The sequence below is a fragment of the Sinohyriopsis cumingii genome, chromosome 1 (assembly GCF_028554795.1).
Source record: "Sinohyriopsis cumingii isolate HCF-2022 chromosome 1, ASM2855479v2, whole genome shotgun sequence".
Classification (NCBI taxonomy): domain Eukaryota; kingdom Metazoa; phylum Mollusca; class Bivalvia; order Unionida; family Unionidae; genus Sinohyriopsis; species Sinohyriopsis cumingii.
In genome coordinates, this window is record NC_142961.1 from 50,212,896 (window position 1) to 50,235,035 (window position 22,140).

At 36.1% G+C, this 22,140-nt stretch overlaps 1 protein-coding gene across 3 annotated transcripts in view; it reads left to right on the forward strand.

The window, feature by feature from the left end:
* LOC149806847 (adenine DNA glycosylase-like) overlaps window positions 1-14,610 on the forward strand; it is a 68,857-nt gene extending 54,247 nt beyond the window's left edge. For all 3 annotated transcript variants that reach the window (XM_089958619.1, XM_089958622.1, XM_089958631.1), the window contains 5 exons: window positions 1,974-2,107; window positions 4,358-4,491; window positions 8,720-8,887; window positions 10,052-10,093; window positions 10,960-14,610. In XM_089958619.1, coding sequence (XP_089814745.1) covers window positions 1,974-2,107; window positions 4,358-4,491; window positions 8,720-8,887; window positions 10,052-10,093; window positions 10,960-11,052 — 571 coding nt within the window. In that variant the 3' untranslated portion in view covers window positions 11,053-14,610. The remainder of the gene's footprint in view (window positions 1-1,973; window positions 2,108-4,357; window positions 4,492-8,719; window positions 8,888-10,051; window positions 10,094-10,959) is intronic.
* The last annotated feature ends 7,530 nt before the right edge of the window (window positions 14,611-22,140 follow it).

Below are 22,140 nucleotides of genomic sequence, written 5' to 3' on the forward strand. Positions count from 1 at the left end.
ATAGTTCTCACAGGATGGTCACTTCTCCAGTCCATGGCAGACTCTTTATTCCAAGTTTGGGGACCTGCCTTGTGGACTTATTTTGCACCAAGCCAAACAACAAGCACTCTTTTATATTCCCCAGTCCCCAACCAGAGTGCCTGGGTAGTGGATGCTTTCAGCCTGAAATGGGATCATCTGTTCATTTATGCCTTCCCACCCTTCAGGATGATCCCACAAGTGCTACACAAAGTCAGATATTCACCTACTCAGCTTAGTTTAATTGCCCCTCTGTAGTTCAACGATCTGATAAGTCTGCTGTTGGACCATCCCAATACCAACTTCGCAGCCCACAGATTCTCCCTTGACTCATCTCAGATGATCTCTCCACCAAGAAATGTTTGATCAAAGTTGCCAAGTGCATCATTCAATCCATGGAATAATCTGTATCTAAGATGACAAATGGATAATCTTTTGGTATTCCAGAAAAAGGCGTCAATCCTAGCTGTCCCTCTGTGAGTGCAGCGGCTGATTTTCTTCTCATCCTTTTTGTAGAGAAACAGTGCTAGGTTTCTACTATTAAAGGCTAATGAGTCAAATTTTCAAAAGGCCCTGCTATTGGAACAAATTCCCATATAGTAGACCTCATAAGGTATATTGAGCTGCACAGACCAGTGTCTCACTCGCTAATGCCTAAATGGAATCTTTTTGTGTCTTTTGGTCTCCTAATAAACCCCCTTATGAGCCTTTGGGTGAAGCTTCCTTCAGAAACCTTATCCTTTAATGGTCTTCTTGCCTGCCTTAGTGTCTGCAAGACAAGGAGCTAGAGCAGTTCTGTATCAGTTCAGTGGGAATTTTGAATCAGTTTCCTTACTTTGTCAACCAGAAATTTTTTAAACAAAAAACAGCTTCCATAGTTTGCTCCACCCCTGATTGAGACCCCAGTCAAAGCCATATCTGTAATGGGAACTGTCATGATCGACTGTTATGTCCAGTTGTGTCATAATGTTTTTATCTGGCAGCCTCTGTTATGTCCATTTGTGTCATAATATTTTTATCTGGCAGCCTCTAAAGGATTATGTCCAGTTGTGTCATAACCTTTATATCTGGCAACCTCTAAAGGGTTATGTCCAGTTGTGTCATAATGTTATTATCTGGCAGCCTCTAACGGGTTATGTCCAGTTGTGTCATAACGATTTTATCTGGCAGCCTCTGAAGGGAGAAGGATAAGCATTAAGCATCTTTTCCACCCCATTAAAGGTTCAGCTTCCCCGTTCTAGGTGGATTGCATTAACTATCAGGAGAGCTTACTTGTTTCTTTCTGGTAGCGACCTGTCTTTCATGAAAATTAAAGCACATAAAGTTCAAGCCATCGCAGCTCATGACCCTTTCTAACTCAATAGTCTTTGATGAACATGATAAAAGCGACATTTTGGCACTCTGACACTAATTTCTCCTCTTTTTATCTTCACTTGTTAGCCCACCAAAGAGAAGGAGTCTTTTCACCAGGCTCAATCATCATTGCCCAGAGTGTGACCCACGCAGACTTCTTTCAACAGTACAGGGTTTCTCAGGACAGTCTGGCTTTCTGGAATCTTCTGATTCACCCATATGAGAGGTCAAATTCTTCATCATATGGTCGTGGTATTTTCGGCCTGAAAAAGTAACAGCTATGCAATAGCAACATTATTACATCATTAAAATTAGTTTTACCCCTACAGAAAACTACATTTTGATGATTTCTTTTTTTAATGTGCAAGAATTGAATGATTCTTTTTTTAAATTATGTGAGAGTGGACAAGAAACCCCTGGCTGTGAATAGAACAATGCATTTTAAATGCCTTTATTGCCCCCAAAATGGTTTATACTTTTAGGCAGATTGGGTCAATGAAGGTTACATTGAAGTGGAAAATACTAACCAAAATATATCTCATATGACTTAGTTCAAATTCTTAGAATTTAATGGTATTGATTTTACTTTCTCTGTTTGTTAGTTTAGGAGTTACGAATTATCCTAGAAAAGGCAGAAAGAAGGAGGCAAGGGAGGAACGAACAGCTGTGTGTATCCTCTGCAGAAGGTGTTCAGATAATTCTACCAAGTATTTTGTAGTACAGAGACCAAAGAAAGGTAATTAATTGATTCTGACAAATAGCATATAAAGGAAAAAATTATTGTGGTTTTTTTTTCACAATTTTGGGATTGATCAGAAATTTTTTGAAAAATACAGCCTTGCAGAAATTCGGGGAGTTTATCACTTTTTGCCATTAAATTGCAAAAAATTAAACTGACATTTTCTCAAATTGTACGTCTGCAAAAATGTATTATCTTGAACAGTTTTGCTTATATGGTAATAATGACTGAATTTGCTGTAAATGTGACATTAAAATAGCCGTGTTCTTAAACACAGAAAGGGGGAGGTAGTTCCTTTTTATTCTCAGCAATGTGCTGTTTATATTTACTTCAATACCAAGAAGTGGAGTTGTTCCTTTTTGCAGACAACAAAATAACAAAATGATGAGGTGTGCACTTTACTGCGGTCTCTACTATTCATCTGAGGGACCCAGAGTGGTCTAAAGCGCTCTCCATTACGATCACTGCCATCTCACCTCTGTTTGCGTGGGTTCGAGTCTCAGATTTGGCCAACGTGGGTATGTGAGAAAGCTTGCCAGTGGCTTCTCATGGGTCGGTGGTTCTTTCCGGGTTCTTCCTCCACCATTAATACTGGCTGCCATGTATAGCCTATTGTGTGCTGAAAAATGGCATTAAACCCTACTACAACAACTATTCATCTGCTGTATAGCAGGAAAAAGTTATAACTATTCTGTCACAAATGCATGCAACTCTCTGAAGCATCTTAGTGACGATATTTTGCCAGAAAAAAATCTTTGACTCTCTAAATAACAAATTTTGAACCTTCATTTTAAGGACTTCACCCTTTTAACCAGTTTTATTTTAAATACTTTTTGCAGAACTTTGTCATCTTTTTAGCTTTTATCTTGTCTTGTAAAAGAAAATGTTTGCTTTTATTTGGAGTAGTTTCTTCTGAAGAGTTTAGGAATTTTCAACCATTATATTATTTACAACCATTTTAAGATCTTTGCCATTCATCTTGAAGGACTACTTATTTACATTTATTTGGAAGAGTTTATTGTAAATTTCATTTTTTTTTGCAATTTGTCAATTTGTAGTATGCTTTTAATTGTCACCATACACCCAGCATTTAACTAATGTACAGGTAAGTCCAGATACATGCATGCATACCTGTCAGTAGTGATAACTTGTGGGGAAAAGGCAAAACATGTACAAATACCATCTACCAAATATTGTGATTATTATTATTATATTAGCAGGATTTTTTTATGCACGTGTATGTTGTTCTCTTTCAAATTTATGTTCCACATATAATTACAGTATCCTGCTAACTTTAATCCATCCTAGAAATTAAATCATCACCAACTTAAAAATATTGACCCATCTTAGTTTGTTTACGCTGTAAACAAATATCTGATTTAGTCTGTTGCTCAACTCGTCAAGATCAAAAGACAGTCGGCTTATGTGAGACACCTGTGCTGAACAGAAAATCAAAAGAAGCTGTATATTGCGATTCAGTGTGACCCATGAACGAAAACTTCACCTGCTTTCACAGAAACATTTTGAATATTGAACGACCCCTGACCCTAATGAAATGGGGTGTAACTTGTATCTTTTCTCAAAGACGAATGTGTTTTCTTCAGACTTTAAGATAGCTTTAGTTCACAGGTAAATGGGTGAAGATTAACAATTCCTGTTACAATGCCACAAAAGGTGAATTCCATTTCTGTTGTGATAACACAACTGCTTTTCCTACTATCCAGAAAATGAATTGCTTCAATCCTGTCCAGAAATGATTAAAACTGCCTTGCTTTTGAAGCCATCATGTTGACACCTATGAGTTGACAATGTGATTGGAGTATGGGAAGTACAATCTAGATATGAAACACTTAAAACATTGTTTCATATCATATGCCTTTATCTCTGCAGTAACTTACTTATCAAGCAAAGGAAGTGTTTAATTTACACACTTGGAATGGTCATTGTTGCTATGCTCCAGTGACCTCTTAAGGCGGGGTGAAACCATTTATTTGGGTAGGAAACACCTGACCACTGAAATCAGGTGACCATTAAATACAGAGAATTTATATAGGAAATTTGCGAGGGGAGAAATTAGAATGGCCACTGTGAACAGATGACTGCTGAATACAAGTGACCCTTAGGACAGGTTTGACTGTACATGCATACATACATGCATACATGCATGCATATGCAGTCTATTAAACATAGCTACATCAATATCAAACTATGTGTGTCTTTTCTTTAAGGACTTTATTTACCCCACAGGCCTATTAGCAGGAATGTGGGAGTTTCCAAGCCTTCTGCTCGAGTCTGAGGATGCTAGTGCTGAACTAGGAGAGATAATTAGGAAATATGGCCTGACACTTTCCAGCTCACAAAACAGAATACAAGTTGGAGAGGTAAGAATAGATCAGATATGGGTACAAGACATGGGTACATTATCATGTCAGACATGGGTACAAGATTTTACATGGATACATTATCTTGTCAGACATGGGTATAAGAGTTTACATGCATACATTTTCTTGTCAGACATGGGTACAAGATTTTGTATGCATACATCATCGTATCAGACATGGTACAAGAGTTTACATGCATACAATATCTTGTCATTCTTGGGTACAGGAGTTTACATGCATACAATATCTTGTCATTCTTGGGTACAAGAGTTCACAGGCATACATTATCTTGTCATTCTTGGGTACAAGAGTTCACAGGCATACATTATCTTGTCATTCTTGGGTACAGGGGTTTACATGCATACATTATCTTGTCATTTTTGGGTACAAGAGTTCACAGGCATACATTATCTTGTCATTTTTGGTTACAGGAGTTTACATTCATACATTATCTTGTCATTTTTGGTTACAGGTGTTTACATGCATACATTATCTTGTCATTCTTGGGTGCAAGAGTTCACAGGCATACATTGTCATTTTTGGTTACAGGAGTTTACATTCATATATTATCTTGTCATTTTTGGTTACAGGAGTTTACATGCATACATTATCTTGTCATTCTTGGGTACAAGAGTTAACATGCATACATTTTCTTGTCAAATATGGTTACAAGAGTTCATATGCGTAAATTATAGGCCATTGTCGGCTTCCATTTCATGATAGTAGTAGTAGTAAAATAATGTGTTGATTTCAAAATTGCTTAAATTTCTGAATTTTAGAAGTGAAAATGTTCTTGTAACTTTTAAGTGTTTGCTTGTTTTTATTTTTACTTAGATTATGTCTGCATATGTTAATGGTTATTTGTCTTCTGTAATAATAATAATGATCATCATCGTAATGTATGCATACTGCTCCAGTGGCCGTGTGGTTAGAGCATCTGCCTCGGATGCTGTAGGTCATGGGTTAAATCCCTGGCCGAGTCATACCAAAGACTTAACAGAAATGGTGCTAACAGCTACCTCGCTTGGCACTCAGCATTAAGAGGTTAGTGTTAGGACTGGTCAGCCTTGAGTCAAGATAATGTGACTGGTATGGGACATCATGCTACATGTCTGTGACATGATGCCCCAGTGCTAGGCATCACTATTTAACTGCCACACTGCAGACATCGAAGCTATATGACTGAATTTTTTTTAAAGCTATGTTAAAAAATTCAAATCACACACACAAATAATGTTTGCATTGTCTCTTTTTTTTTTATATGTAATCAAAGCCCTAAAATTTTGAATACTACCTAAATGTAAATTTTAAAATAAATCAAATTTAAGCCTCTGTTATACGGATTGTGTTGGCATAGAATAAGAAAATGATTTTTAAAAATTCTAAACTCAGAGGACATTTTGATGAATCAAATAACTCTGTCACTGGTTTTTGTCTGTTATTGTAACCATCACAGCAGTAGGTATCTTGCATGGTATATGCAATATACATGTACTGATGTTTACTTGTACAAGAGTTGGCATCACACTCATGTTACATTTATGTGCAAAGCAAGTTATTGTTTGAAATTTTTGAAAGTTGTTAACGAATTAAACAGTATTCAGCTCAGATGTAATTGTGCCAATAAAATACTTTTGGAGGTAGAGGTTGGGGTATGATTCATAATGGCTCAGAAGTTAACCATAGTGTTGTTCATGAAGAACATCAACATACACTGCTTCTCCTTCTGATTGTCAATGATGGACATAAAAATGACCTACATTATAAGTGAGATTATCTTTATACTGAAGTATGTTTAGACATGGTTGAGTGATAATAATGCACAAAGAAATAAGGTATTTAATGATGTGAAACCATGTTAAATATGTTTCTAAATAATTGTCAGTTGAAGTCAAGTGAAATAAGTCAAGTAGCTACAAACAAAATAAATATAATCAGTTTAATGGGATACAGGATCACAGTCACTGAGAGGCTTTGTTGCTAGGGTCACTAAGCTTTGAAAGAGAGATTAGTGTTTTAAGGTTTTACAGAAATAAAGGAGGTTGGTGGTGGAGTATTCTGAAACACATGAATTACCCCCCACCAAAAAAAAACAAAAACAATTTAAATGAGGATATCACATTCTGAAACTTCCCTTCATGTACAAAATACAGAAATGCTGTCAGGGCCTGCAGTTGCATGAATTGCACAAAATTTGTACGCATGCACACACTGGGGGAGCAACAATGCAAGGAAACTCCAACAAATTTAAAGTCCCTCATGAAAATGTACTCTTCACAGTATACAGTTTTCGTTGAACCATTGACCTTTAAAGTGCTTGTTGTGACATAAGTAACATTGATAGAGATATTGTAGCACTTGTTGCAACATAAGTAACACTGCTAGTGGTATTGTAGCACTTGTTGCAACATAAGTAACACTGCTAGTGGTATTGTAGCACTTGTTGCAACATAAGTAACACTGCTAGTGGTATTGTAGCACTTGTTGTAACATAAGTAACACTGCTAGTGGTATTGTAGCACTTGTTGCAACATAAGTAACACTGCTAGTGGTATTGTAGCACTTATTGCAACATAAGTAACACTGCTAGTGGTATTGTAGCACTTATTGCAACATAAGTAACACTGCTAGTGGTGTTGTAGCACTTATTGCAACATAAGTAACACTGCTAGTGGTATTGTAGTACTTGTAAGATAAGTAACACTGATTGTGGTATTGAAGCACTTGTTGCAACATAAGTAACACTGCTAGTGGTATTGAAGCACTTGTTGTAACATAAGTAACACTGCTATTGGTATTGTAGCACTTGTTGCAACATAAGTAACACTGATAGTGGTATTGTAGCACTTATTGCAACATAAGTAACACTAATAGTGGTATTGTAGCACTTGTTGTAACATAAGTAACACTGATAGAGATATTGTAGCACTTGTTGCTGTTTGGGATGTTGTGCTACAATGCTATAAATCCCTATTAGAGTTAAGATAAATAAGAATCGAAAAATGATATTAGGAAGTAAAGGTATTTATTTGATCAGAATACCTTTGTCTGAAAATTCAGACTTTAGCATTGATGGACTTAAAACCGTAATACAGCATCATGGAACAGATAACAAATCAGGCATAGTAGTCAGCAAAGCACTGATTCAGGAAAGTGAAACTTTGGTAGAACTTTTAGTGAAAATCTTATTTTGGAGCATAAGCATCCAAAAGACAATACCTGTGAGCTGTGGACATTTTTACATAATAACCATTAATAACAATATCCCAGCCTGTTCCAGCTGCCTAAGCTAGCTTTGTTTATGCCCCTTTCAGGCAGCAGAATGTAAAAGTGGGTTCTCAGCAAAGAACACTGTTCATTTACTGGTAAGGAACAGGTTACCTCAGAAACAACAGATGAATGCTTGTACAAACAGAGGCAACATCTTTTAAAGATTTTGATTTCAATAGGGTTCTAACCAAGTGGAGCATAAAGAAAGTAAGATGGATATTGAAGCATTATGTAATTATTGAACTATGGTTATTTCCTTCTCCCCAATCTTTTTTCTTCTACTCCCCCAGCATTTTTTATGATAATGGGGGAGCTACCTGTATTAGATAAAATCTTGGCAGCATCTCCAAAAATATTCATTAGTGATCCTTCCCAACCCCATACCAATATTAATTGAATAGCCTTCCCAACCCCATACCAATATTAACTGAATAGCCTTCCCAACCCCATACCAATATTAACTGAATAGCCTTCAGAAAGTTAAGCGTTACAGTGATACCAAGTAAATACTTTCCCAACCCCATACCAATATTAATTGAATGGCCTTCAGAAAGTTAAGCATTACAATGATACCAAGTAAATAGAAGAAGAAGAAAAAAACAAGAAGAAAACAAACAAACAAACTTCAAAGCCCAGATTTGATTATTTATGAAACAACTGATTATAGAAATCTTGTTTTAGATCTTTAGTTTTACATATGTACCAGCATGGACAAACATTACTTACAGAGAATAAACTTTTGACAAACAATAAGGAATGGAGAGTGTAAAACTTTCTAAAATATTATTGCCACTGTTTTTCACTGACTTGTTCTTTATGCGTAAAGGTTACTACTATTGATTTATCCTTGTTTTGTCAACATTCTTAGTTCACCATTTGCTTTAGAAAACAGGTAATGCTGGTCCATGTAGACTCTACATCATAATGGGTAATTTCACATGTTTTTTCTGCCAAGCAGGTGGTACACATTTTCTCCCACATCCACCAGACCTATGTGGTGCATGCAGTCATCATTGATGATTCTGATGTGGAACAGGAAATTGTTGAGGACACCACATCACCTACCACCCGCTGGGTCACTAAGGAGAAATTTATGGAGGCTGCTGTGTCCACAGCCATGAAAAAGGTTCAACATTTTCTTTCATGCCAGTATGTGATGTACTAAAAGAGCATTCGCTTAATACAATGTATGTTCATTGGTCAGTTCTTTCTGTAGACACTTGCATTGTCCAATAAATTAGCCTTGAAGCCTGTATTTGGCTTGTTGGTCATTTAGGGTCTGATTTTGCCTATTCATAAAATATTGCAGTCATTATGTATCAGTTGAGATTATTTATTCATATGACTTCAGCTTACACTGAATGTGTCATGTGAGTCACATGATAAATATCTCAACAAAATGGCTGGACTAATTTTCCATTTAGTCCTTATTTACTCCAACCACTGTCTCTCAATTGTTCCATTTTTCTTAATTTGGCATACCACTGACTCATGATAATAATCACATGACAAGATATTCATCACATGGTGGTCATCAGCTGGTTGTAGCCCATAAGCCATGAGAAATACAGGTAAGTGACTAAAAGTAGTCAATATGTCCTCTGATGTTTTGGGCAGATAACTCTGTCTGCAGTAATTACAGTGTTATTAATAGGCGAGATCAGTCATCAGCTCAAACCAACAACATACCAATATAGCTTTGCAGGCTAATTTTTCAGACAAGTACTTGCAGGGACTCACCATTGCCCATATTTGTTTGGTGGTTTTCTTAAGGCACTTTGCTATGCTACACCTTAAAGAGCACATTACCAATTAGAGGTGTGTGGGTAGGGCTGTTGAGCATGCTGACATCGCACCTATATATGCTTCAGCTTTAACATTTGGAGCTTGAACACACAAGGGATTTATAAGCCCTATTTCTGTAATTAGTAATTTTCCCTATGCAGTCCAAACGCATTCACTCATATAATCTCTTTATTCCACCAAGTTTGCTTTTGCTAGTGATATACAATCATTATAATATAATGTTACACATACAATTATAAATAATGGACCTTTAAAAAAATGTGTACCTCCATAATATACTTTATATTATTTTTCTTTTTTTCCGTGAATAAATTTATTTAAGCTGAAAGTTCTTTTCCTGATTTTGAAGTTTCTGAATTTGTTATACCTTGCCTTATGCCACACCAGGTTAACAGCCAGTAGAGTCCTTTGTTTTGCATGCTGGCAGCCCACATTTTCATTGTTGTTATGATCTTGTAAATGCATTCTGTTCTTTTAACAACAGGTTTTCAAAGCCTTTGAAGGCGTGATGGATCAAAGGCCAAAGGTAATTCTTTTCTGTTCTCTATTCTGGTATAGTCATATAAAGCTTGTTAGTTGTCATACATGTGTAAGCATAGTGATACATTTCTTTTACTCATATAAAACATGCTGATTGGCACACCTGTGTTAGCATAGTGGGACATGGGTGTTATTTTTCAGACCATTGATGCTAGCAGCAGAAAGATTCAAACTTTTTGCTAAAGTTTGTTCATATCAGATAGAATCTACACACACCTAACATAAATGCAAATCACACAATTATCACAAGCATAAAATATTTTGCCAATATGGCAAGATGACTGAAAAAATTCATGTTTGTTTAGATTAGAGAAGCAGCATGCTGTATGTTCTTACTTATCAGTCCAGTCCTAATGCAAACTGCACATACTCAGATCTTCAGTCACATAATATGCCAATCGATCAGGGTCTGTGCAGTTGATTAATAGTAACCAGTAGAACAAACAACATATACTCTGATCTGCTAGAGTATTATGTGGCAGCAGATCAGAGTCAATGTTGATTGCAGCTGGACTCATCTTATGCTAATTAGTAAATCGTAAATTCTTTAGCCCAGTAAAGGTAAATTTACTGACTTTACAGCTGATAATAAATTATATTAGAATTCATTTATTTACTCTGGGATAATTTGTAGCAAGAATTAAAGGATCATATTAACGTAACACCTATAAATGGGGAGACATAAGTATCACCTTTGTAGCAATGGCATCAACTGCATTAATTGCTGTTTTCAGATTAAACTATAGTACAGTATTACTGTATGATTAAAGTATATACCCTGATTTACCAGGATACAATCTTTCGTCATCTTAATGCCATTACAGGTGAGAATATTTGTATTATCTTTTTTAGGTTTCCAAGAAACTAAAACCAAAGGATGATCCCAAGGATTTAAGAAAACAGAGGGCCATAGACAGTTTCTTCAGACCAAAATCTAGCAACTGAGATGAAGCAAATTTATTTGAATTAGCATGTTAACAAATTGTCCATACCACTTACGTGTTCATTTTTTGAAACATTTCATATCACATTGACCACAAATAAGTCTCTCACAGCATATACATGAGCCTTATTGATAGCAATACAATCAACTTTATGAATCAATTCCTGATTTTAGCTTCTTCTTAAGAGTAGAATTATATATTGTTTGAAAATATGGCTGAAGTTGTGATTCCCATCTGATCATATTTCACTTTCTTCTCTAACACTTCAGAGCATGGGAATTGTTTTATAGTCATTTAACAGTTATCTGAAAAGAATGTTTATTATCCTGTCTTGTGTCCATCTGTCTGTCTGTCCTTGCAACTGGCACACAATCTTGTTTGCAAAATTTGTCTCAGTTTTTTGCATGAACTTGCTAATTATCATAAGCATCATCTAATGATGCGCATGTCACCAAATCACTTTGCAGTTTTTGTTAGAGTTAATGGTCTTTGTATGGTAGCAGTGCATGCCATGGTCTCTTTGGCATAACTAGCCATGCAGTTCTTGTTAGAGTTAATGGTCGTTGTCTGGTAGCAGTGCATGACATGATCTCTTTAGCATAACTAGCCATGCAGTTTTTGTTAGAGTTAATGGTCTTTGTCTGGTAGCATTGCATGACATGATCTCTATAGCATAACTAGCCATGCAGTTTTTGTTAGAGTTAATGGTCTTTGTCTGGTAGCAGTGCATGACATGATCTCTATAGCATAACTAGCCATGCAGTTTTTGTTAGAGTTAATGGTCTTTGTCTGGTAGCAGTGCATGACATGATCTCTATAGCATAACTAGCCATGCAGTTTTTGTTAGAGTTAATGGTCTTTGTCTGGTAGCACTGCATGCTATGGTCTCTTTAGTGTAACTAGCCATGCAATTTTTGATGGATTGCCATGAAACTTGGTGAATGGTATGGTAATGAACTGAAGATGTTCATGTACATAAATTGCTATACATGTGCAATATTTTTGTTAGAGTTATTGCCTCTTTTCTCTTGTGCTTAATGCAGTGTATGACATTGTCTCATTAGAAGAACCCTGCAATTTTTTATTGATTTTATGAAACTTTGTGAATATTGTTAAGTTACTGTTCCTGCAGTTTGATGGATTTGCTGTGAAACTTTGTATCTATTATGGTCATCATCAGATATGAATTAGATGTTAAGATTTTTCTTAACCTCATCAGTGACAAAAACAGTGCTTGGAGGTTTCATCTCCCTCCTAAAAATACATATATGCCTTATTACAGGAAAAATCTCTGAAAGACCAATTGTCAGTGGAACAATTCACCAGCGGAAAATGTTAGTAACCTCATAGGTGAACTGTTCATGAAATCAATACCTTCCTATATCAAGGACACAACCGACTTTATCAGTAAAGTTCAAGCGATTCACAGTTTACCTGATGAATTCTTCTTGGTCACAATGGATGTCACCTCTCTCTACACTAATATACCACATCATTAACGTTTAACTTCGATAGCTAGAACTCTAGATTTAAATAAACCAAATTATCAACTCTCTAATCACTTTAAATAAACTGAATTATTGTCTCTCTAACCATTGTATTTTAGCTTTATTAAAATTGGTATTGCATTGCAACAACTTTACTTTCGATGACACCCATTATCTACAAATTGGTGGAACTGCAATGGGAACTAAAGTGGCCCCATTGTATGCCAATATTTTTATGAGTGAATTTGAACAGAGAATGCAAAAATCAGCACCTTATAAACCTTTCAATTATCTAAGGTTTATTAATGTTTTTTTGATATGGATCAGTTCTGAGATGGAATAAAATTAATTCCACTCATACTGTAACAGTTACCATAAAACTATTAAGTTTACAATAAAATATTCTATGGACAAAATCATGTTCCTAGATGCTAGTTTTTTGCAAAAAGAACACAAGTGTTATGTTTATTTGATTTAATTTAATGTAATTGTTTGTTTGTTTGTTTAAAATTTTGTTATTCCATTACAGTTTAGAATGATTTTTTAAATTTTTGATGTCAACAACTTCATAGAAAAATTGTGTCTAATACTGACCTAATTCCTGACCTTGATTCAGAACCAGTGATAGTTTGTAGTAAACAACCTTTTCTTATTATTTTTTATTCTATCTCATTGTAAGATTCATGATGTGGAATCAAGTCCAACTCAGAGTATGTAACAAATAACATGTAGCAGTTGTTACAAACTCAGGTTTTTACAAAGGATTGACCCACATCAGGAAATCTGTTCTGCATTGTAGCTAGATTTATTGTTGATGTTTTGAGAAATAATTGTCATTCTTGCCTTAACATTGGAGACATCCAGGTGTTTTATGTTGTGACCCATAGCTGCCAACTGTCCCGTTTTTTTTTCCATATTTGTCCCGTATTTTGGACCTGAATATGGGTGTACGTTTTTTTAAAAAAAAATACGTTTTCTATTTTATTTTTTTTAAATATTTAAAAAATTCCCTGCAATTTTCAGTTTAGAACGGGCACTCGGTTCCATTCTGATAGAAATGTATCGCATGTATATAGGAATACAGTTCTACAATATGATTGGTTCATTCGAAATCGAGGCTACAATGCCTGTCTTTATCTGCCATATTGGATTTCGGAAACAGTTACCGCTGTCACTGTATCTCATTTTCATAATATTCAGCTTCTAATCATGTTGAATAGGAAAGCAGAATATTCAGAATTTTCCCCAGGAAAGACCAGAAAAAAACAACTAGAAGGACAATTGTGCCGTCTTGTTTAGATTTGTGAAACCATCTAGTAAAGGTGAAAACTACGTTTTGCAAGTTGTGTAACATGATTTAGCTATTGGGCGCCTATGAAATAAAGAGCACGAAAAAGCTAATAAACATCAGCTTGCTGCTTCATCATACACAACTCAGCCTGAACTTACGACGTATATAAATACCAGAGAGAACCTTGATGTAATTTGATTTAAACCTACAGATAAACATTGTTATCTACACTACAATTCCTACCATCCATACCACTGCAATATATCCGGTCCATTTAGTAAAATATAAGTATTAGACGGATCTGTTCTCAACAATCGGACTTAAAAAAAGATGTCTCCAATTTAGTTAAATTTTATGAAAGAAGAGGCTATCCTACTGCAATTTTAACAGAGGCTTTTCAGAAAGTAAGCCAGCTTTATCATTAAGAATTACTAAAACCGATTCAAAAAAGTTCAGTGCGTTGCAATGCAATACCATCTATCTTCACATATGATAATGGTAATTATTTCCTTAAACATGCAATAAACAAATCTCTGGCCTATTGTCAAATTGAGTCTACCAGAGATTTTTCAAGATCAGCTGATACTTGTACAGAGGATTGGTTATAAACTCAGTAACCAATTAATAAGAGCTAAGTTTTCTAGCAAATGAAGCATTGCACAAGAAGAGCAGCAGAAATTATGATGACCATCACAATGTTAAAATGTAATATTGTTATCGTCTTATTGCAGTATATGGAGATATATATCTCTGAAAGGTAATACATTTTTCAACACAGTAATACATGTTTTGTTATAATTTAGCAATGTAAATGTTCACAACTGCATTTTGAAATATGACTTAAAAGACTTAAAAAGAAAGAAACATTAGAAAACCATACAGATGAATGACCTGCTGCTAATATTATTAAATAAAACCAGAATAATTAAATTTCCAGTATTTTGGCAGATTTTACATTTCTAGAACTATTAGTTCAAAAGCTATAGTAAATTACAGTGGTTAGCAAAACTTAATACCACATTCTTAAACTTCTATCAGTTGTGCTTGCAACCAAGGTGAAATATCATCCCTGACCCATTCCTTTTTAAGCCCTCTAAATCCATTTCATTCTCAGAATTGCTGTTGAACAGTGCATGAAGCTACATGTCATCATTTTGGTCAGCTTTAGATGATTCTTATCCATTATTTAAATCATTTTTATAATTGGAATCATCAAATTTAGTACCGCTACCCTCATCATGAACATCTGGGTTATCATTTGATTTATTGTCCATTATTTTTTGGATTGATTTTCAATCAAACAAGCACTTTTCCAACCATGTTTTTATAAAATCTCATTACGTGGAGGCACCGTGCTGTTGACTTAGTGGTTAGAGCATCCATCTCATATGCGGATTCAAACCCCAGCCAAGTCATACTAAAGACTTATAAAAATGGTACAAACAGCTGCCTCACTAGAAGCTCAGCATTAAGAGGTTAGAGTTAGGACTGCGGCCTGGTGTCAGGATAATGTGACTGGGTCGGACATCATGCTTCATGTCTGTGGCACGATGTCCCATTGCTAGATATCACTATAAACTGTCACACTGCAGGCATCATAACGATATGACTGAAAATTTGTTAAAGCTACATTACAAATCCAAAACACACACTCAACATGGATGCATTTTCTTACTTGGTGACAAAATACACAACTATTTATGATTTATAACACATTTCTACAGAGACAACACAAATACATAGTAGGTTATGACTAGTCAGATAAAATGGGTTCATAAAATTCCAAACTTTTGGACTTGGACACATTTATAGAAATATGGACACATTTATAGAAATATCACCCTGATAAATGAATTCGAAGAAATCTTGATATTCTTGGAGCACTGCTACATCCTTACTTTAAAATGAATTGCTGTGAGTCTAAAATTATTGTCCCTAGCCTATCCATGACAAGGGGGAGGGGACAGATCATCAGTTTTCATCACACTTTTATTACTGTTCTATAACACTAAAGCTATATGAGATTAAGGGATGAAACTAAGTATACTCGTACACCATCATCAAAAGGTGTGTCATGTTCCTCATTAGTAGTCCTGTGATGGTCACAGTTCAGTGTACATTTCCCTCACTTTCCTTTCCTTCCAATAACTTTCAAGGGATGAGACTAAGTATACTTGTACATTATCATCAAAAGGTGTGTCATGTTCCTCAGTAGTAGTCCTGTGATGGTCACAGTTCAGTGTACATTTCCCTCACTTTCCTTTCCTTCCAATAACTTTCAAGCTATGAGATTAAGGGATGAGACTAAGTATACTTGTACACCATCATCAAAAGGTGTGTCATGTTCCTCATTAGTAGTCCTGTGATGGTCACAGTTCATTGTACATTTCCCTCACTTTCCTTTCCTTCCAATAACTTTCAAGGGATGAGACTTTGTATACTTGTACATCATCAGTGAAAGATGAGTCACAAAGTATGGGGAGTGTGATTGTGTTATTATCAAGGTCTGAGTAATAGCTCAGTCTTACAAATTTTCAAACATTTCGTTTCTCTCTATAACTTTTGAGCTGTTTGGGGGATTGAGGTGTAAAGCTTGGTATATTTACCCGTCATGTTTAGAAGGTATCTCACAGATCTCAGTAGGGGTCCTATTTGCAAGGTAAGTTCACAGCTGATTATTTCGAGTACTCCATGACACTACCTGTTCTGCTCTGTAACTTCAAAGCTAAGATTAATGGATGACATTTGGTATACTTTAATACATATTGTCAATAACAGGCGTATTGCATACAAAATTGAGATTGTATATTGAAGTTCATGTTCATTAGTGAAATTTTAGGTTTTTTGTCACACTTTCCCTTCCAGTCTTTAACTTAGGATGCAGTGGAGATTAAGGGATGAAACACAGAATAATTATATCTTTTCGTTACACGTGGTGTTGTGTATTACATTGCTGGTTCTATGTTAGGGAGCCATGGCAGCTCTGTTGGTAAGGTGTTGAACTTGAATTAAAAGAGTTGTGGGTTCAATACCAACCCAGACCAACTCTATTCAGCTGCCTAGGTGTTTCTTATTCAGATATGTTACCCAACCATGACACCTTACGAGAACTACTGCTTCTTCTCAAATCCAGGCTGAAACTTGTTAGTTATAAGCCAGTAAGTTATCTGCCCACCTTACTGATCTCCCTGTCATACTGGGTCAGTTACTTCTGTTTGTGCTGAATAGCACGTTCTCTTCAGAGAGGCCTCGCAAAATCCGTACAAGCAGTTTCGATGTTTTCTACCTCATAACAAATGGGAGTTTATCTTCAAAGGAAATTGTGCTCTATAAATGTCCAACTTTTAACACTTAGGCACCTTTGGTACATGCCTGCACAGGTTGTGATGGCGTCCCTCACATTGCTATAAGATGCATGTGTGATGCATGATATAGAAAACTCTTATTATTGCTGTATAATTTCTGCTGAGTCAAGATACTTAGAGTTCTGTTTCTATGTTGTCTTAGCATCTAATTTGTGGTTGTATACATGACACTTTACTGACGTTACCTGCTAAGCACAAATAAATGCAAACAATTATGCTTTTGGCATAATCATTACGTTTTTTTCCAACCAAATTACGTTTTATCCGAGTGGTATATGGATTACACTTTTTTGATTCATTAAAAAATAAAAATAAAGCATAAGAGTACCTACCTTCTATATTTAGCAAGTGTATATGACCCATTTCCAAGAAAACGGGCAGGTTTTTCCAAATACGAACTTTTCTCAGATTTGTTACATTCATAAGCGAGTTAGCAGACCAGTCTTTACATTTAAATAAAATGGTGCCAAATTTAATACAAAATGCTTTACAGGATACAACTTACTAATTATGTGGAAAAATGGGAACCACCCTGGAAATGGGTGAACATAAAATAGAGTATATATGGGTTAGGCTGGCCAGGATTAGTTAATAATGTAAGTTATGTTTTAGGAAAAAGAATTATTTGAGAGCTTATCCTAGTTGTAAGTGGATAAAATAGAGACATTGTTTTATTGATGGAATTTCAGTCCTTTAACATTCTTGAGTTTGGAACACTCATTACTAAAATTAGCACCTGACTTTGGTGCGGAATTGAAAGCTCATGTTTCAAACACATGCAGGTCCAGAAAATGCCACGTCTCATATCCTTTCCTCAACACAGAAGCTGACATCCAGATTTCATCTATACTGATAAATATAGGTTTGATCATGACCACTCAGAAATTTTAAGTTATTGAATTTTTAATATCATGGTGTTTGCATAGGTTTACTATGGGAACGGAATTAGTACCATGAGTTCTACGGTGTGAGATATGGATGTTGTATCATGGAAAATGTTATGGCACATATGTGTCAAACTCAAGGCCCGCTTGCCACATCAGGCCCGGCGTACAATTATATCAGGCCCGAGAGGTCTTGACCGGCGTACAATTATATCCGGCCCGAGAGAGAATTTTAGGCAAAAATATTTTTTAATGGCCCTGCGATATAAAGTGCAAATCAAATTCCCTAATTAGCAGCCTTGCCGAACGATAGGCTACCTGAGAGCGTTCTCGCTTCGATCAGAATAAGCGAAAATAAAAGTTGTGTAGTGAGTGGATGTGCGTCGTTACAGTAACCTAGCAACGTTCAGTTGCTCGTTTTGGATTGGCGCATAAGAAATGAAAGTAGTGTAGTGCCCGGATATTACATCACCTTTTCCCGCTACGGCTAACGTGATATCAATCAAGCGTCTGTCGGTAGATGCACAATCTTTTTTTTAAATCAAAGCTAGCCTTAAAATGGCCAAGAGAAAAGTTGATTCTGAAAACAGAGCCTTTCAAAGCCGCTGGGAGGCTGAATATATGTTTACTGATATTGGCGGTAAACCTGTGTCTAATTTGTGGAGATAATGTGGCTGTGATCAAGGAATATAATCTGAGACGGCACTACGAGACTAAACATCAAGACAAGTTAAAAAGCCTTAATGCAGAGCAGAAGCTACAGAAGGTAGAAGAATTGAAGAGGAATCTAACATCACAGCAGACGTTTTTCACCAAAGCAAAATCACAAACTGAAGCTGCTGTGAAAGCAAGTTTTATTGTGGCGGAGGTGATCACAAAATCAGGCTGACCATTTACAGAAGGAGAGTTTCTGAAGCGCTGCATGATGAAAGTGTGTGACTCCCAACATAAACGAACTTGTAGCCAAGAAAAGATGCCGAACATCCAGCTCTGACAAATTGTCATAAGAGCGAAAATGGGTATGCCAATGATTTTTTATTATTAAAACTTTTTTTCTGTTTTAATTTATATTAATGTTTAAAAAAAGGTTTAATTTTCCGCTTATTGAATGTTTATCCTGTTCGGCCCGCAACCTTACGTGTGATTTGAGTTTTGGCCCGCTGAGCGATTGAGTTTGACACCCCTGTTATAGCAGATGGATTTTTTCAAGCTTCAAAACATGTTAGATGAAAATGGACAACTCAGCACCACTTTACAAGCCTTAAATGAAGAATGTGATAGTAATGCACCACAGCACTCTGATAATCCCCGTTGCAGAATTCCAGTTCACGATTATTCAGCGAAAGTTGCATGTGTAGACTAGTTAAAATGAGCTGATTATAAATAATTTGTATATTTTGTATTTGTATCATAATAATAATAATAATGAGGACTTTGTATTGCACCTAATCTTCGAAGCTCCAAGTGCTAACATTAAACAACACCTATAACATAAAAAAACACATAATGATATGATTACAAAAAACAAACACCATGAAATTAGAAAACATAAAACGTGCTGAAAATATTTAAGGTAAGGAAACATTATTAGGTCTTTAATTCTATTCTTGTCAAAATAGGTGAGTTTTAAGAGCGCCCTTGAATGAGATCACCGTGTCTTTGTGTCTACATTCAGTGGGCATTTCATGTCCACATTCAGTGGGCATTTCTTAGCGGGAATAATGAGAATACGAATGTCAGAAGAGCAGCGTAAGTATCTTGCTGGTGTGTTCACATGGGTGAGGTTGGATAGGTATGTTAGACTGGAGCCCATCGTTGAAACGTAGCACAGAGAACAAATTTTGTGTATGATTCTGAATTGAATGGATAGTCAGTGTAGGGTACAGAGCAGGGATGTGTGCTCTGATTGTGTTTTGAAGTTTCTGGAGTAGATATTGAAATCAGACAGAATTGAGTTACAATATTTCAGTCTTGAAAGTACTAATGAACACACAAGTGTTTTAGTGGCAACAACTGAAAGATATTTGCAAATGGAGCTGATGCGTCTCAGCTTAAGATATGCAGCCTTGGATATGTTTATGACATGTTGGTACAGTGAGAGAGCACTGTCGAGAGTGACACCTAGGTTTCCTTCCGACTGTGTGAATTTAATGTTGGTGTTGCTGATATTTATTGTTTGAGGTAAAGGATGTGAATGAGAAAGTCTTTATGTTGTAATCAGAATGGATTCAGTTTTATCATCATTCTTCAGCAGCTTGTTACATGTCATCTATGATTTCACATCGAAAATGTACCTCTCTATACCTTGGATGGTAGCATCAACTTCAGTAGGGTGGCTAGATTTGTATATTTGGGTGTCATCAGTGTACAATTTGTGAGACACTGGATGATCTATGACACTTGAGAGCAGCTGAGTGTATAGAATGAAGAGAACAGGTCCAAAAACAGACCCATGTGGAACACCACAACATAGATCAAATGGACTGGAGTGTATTCCATTTGCAAACACAATTTGTGTCCTGTTAACCAAGTAGGACTTGAACCACAGTAAGGCTGTATCATGAATGCCAAATACATGCTGAAGATGGTGAAGTAATATATCATGATCTACTGTGTCAAATGCTGCATACAAATCAGGGAGGGTGAGGACTAATTTTTCCACTATCCAACGCAGAGAGAATGTCATTAACTACTTTTAGAAGAGTAGTTTCAGTAATTACATGGCTAAAAAGACTGTTTGAATTTAGGTAAGATACAAGCTGGGATAGAACAACTTTTTCTAGGATTTTTTGTATCAATGGGAGATTAGAAACTGGGCGGTAGTTCTTTAAATCGTTATGGTCGAGTGTTGGTTTCTTCGGCAGAGGCTTTACAATGGCAGTTTTAAAAAACTACGGGAATTCCCCGGATGAGAGAGGTATTAACATCAGCTAGTGAAGGCAGTATTGGATCCTAGCACTCAAGCAGCAGTCATGTTGGAATTGGATCAAGTTCACATGACTTTGGTGCACTCTTCATCACAATTGTTCGTACTAAATCCATAGAGACAGGTTCAATGCTGCTAACTGTTGCCGCTGAAATTCTGTATCGCAACTTTATGGTGACAACGAGCCAATTAAAATTGTGTCGTCAAGCTTATCTCTAATGGTTTGTACTTTGTCACGGAAGAAATTTGCAAACAGATCTGGAAGGACGACTGGAGAGAAGGTAGTTGGAAGTGGTGTACATTTGTTCCTCGACGTTAGCTTGTTAGGAATCTCGAAGATTCCAATCCCTGTTTCTTGCCCTTTGTGACAGTAATCTTGACCACCTGCAGAACCAGGTCAGTAGCATAAATGTAAATTTTTATACGTGCTGTAATTCTGGCATGTAATATATGGGTTACACTTTTATGCCCAAATTACACATTTTTGTGCCACTTGTAATAAAAATAATTACACTTGTACCTCTAGGGTGGTGGTGGCATGTATGAGAACGTTTTTGGACCTTTTCCTAATGGTAATACTGTCTCAATAGATATTGTAGCGTCTGCATCGTAAGTATCAATAATGATGCTTCAGTGCCTTCGTTGTGTGCAGTTTTTTGTGTATGATATAGAAAACTCATTTATATTACTGTATAGCTTCCGCAGTGGTCAGTCAATTACACGTAAGTTTTCTATGCATTATTTACCCAGTAGCATTCAGCTCATAATGTTATAAGGACGCTCCAGTGGTTTTACCAGTATAGGCAGTCAAAATTTGGCCTTCTTGCGGGTAAGTTGTTACTAGAGTTGATATTTGCCTTCTGCTTTGTACATGTTGTTAGCTATAAGTGATGTTTCCGTAATTCTACCTGTATAGGCAGTCAAATTCGCCTTTCCAAATGTTACTTATGACTTAACTTGATTATTTAGCGTCCACTTAGTAAATATTAATAGTGATGCTCTAATTCTCTGCCTGTACATGCCACATGCGCCTTTTTACAAATATTTATCATTATGAGTAGCTCTGCATGGACACTTTAAGTTCATAAAGCAGGACACTGGCCTACATGTACATTGGGTCAGCTCTATTTTGTCTT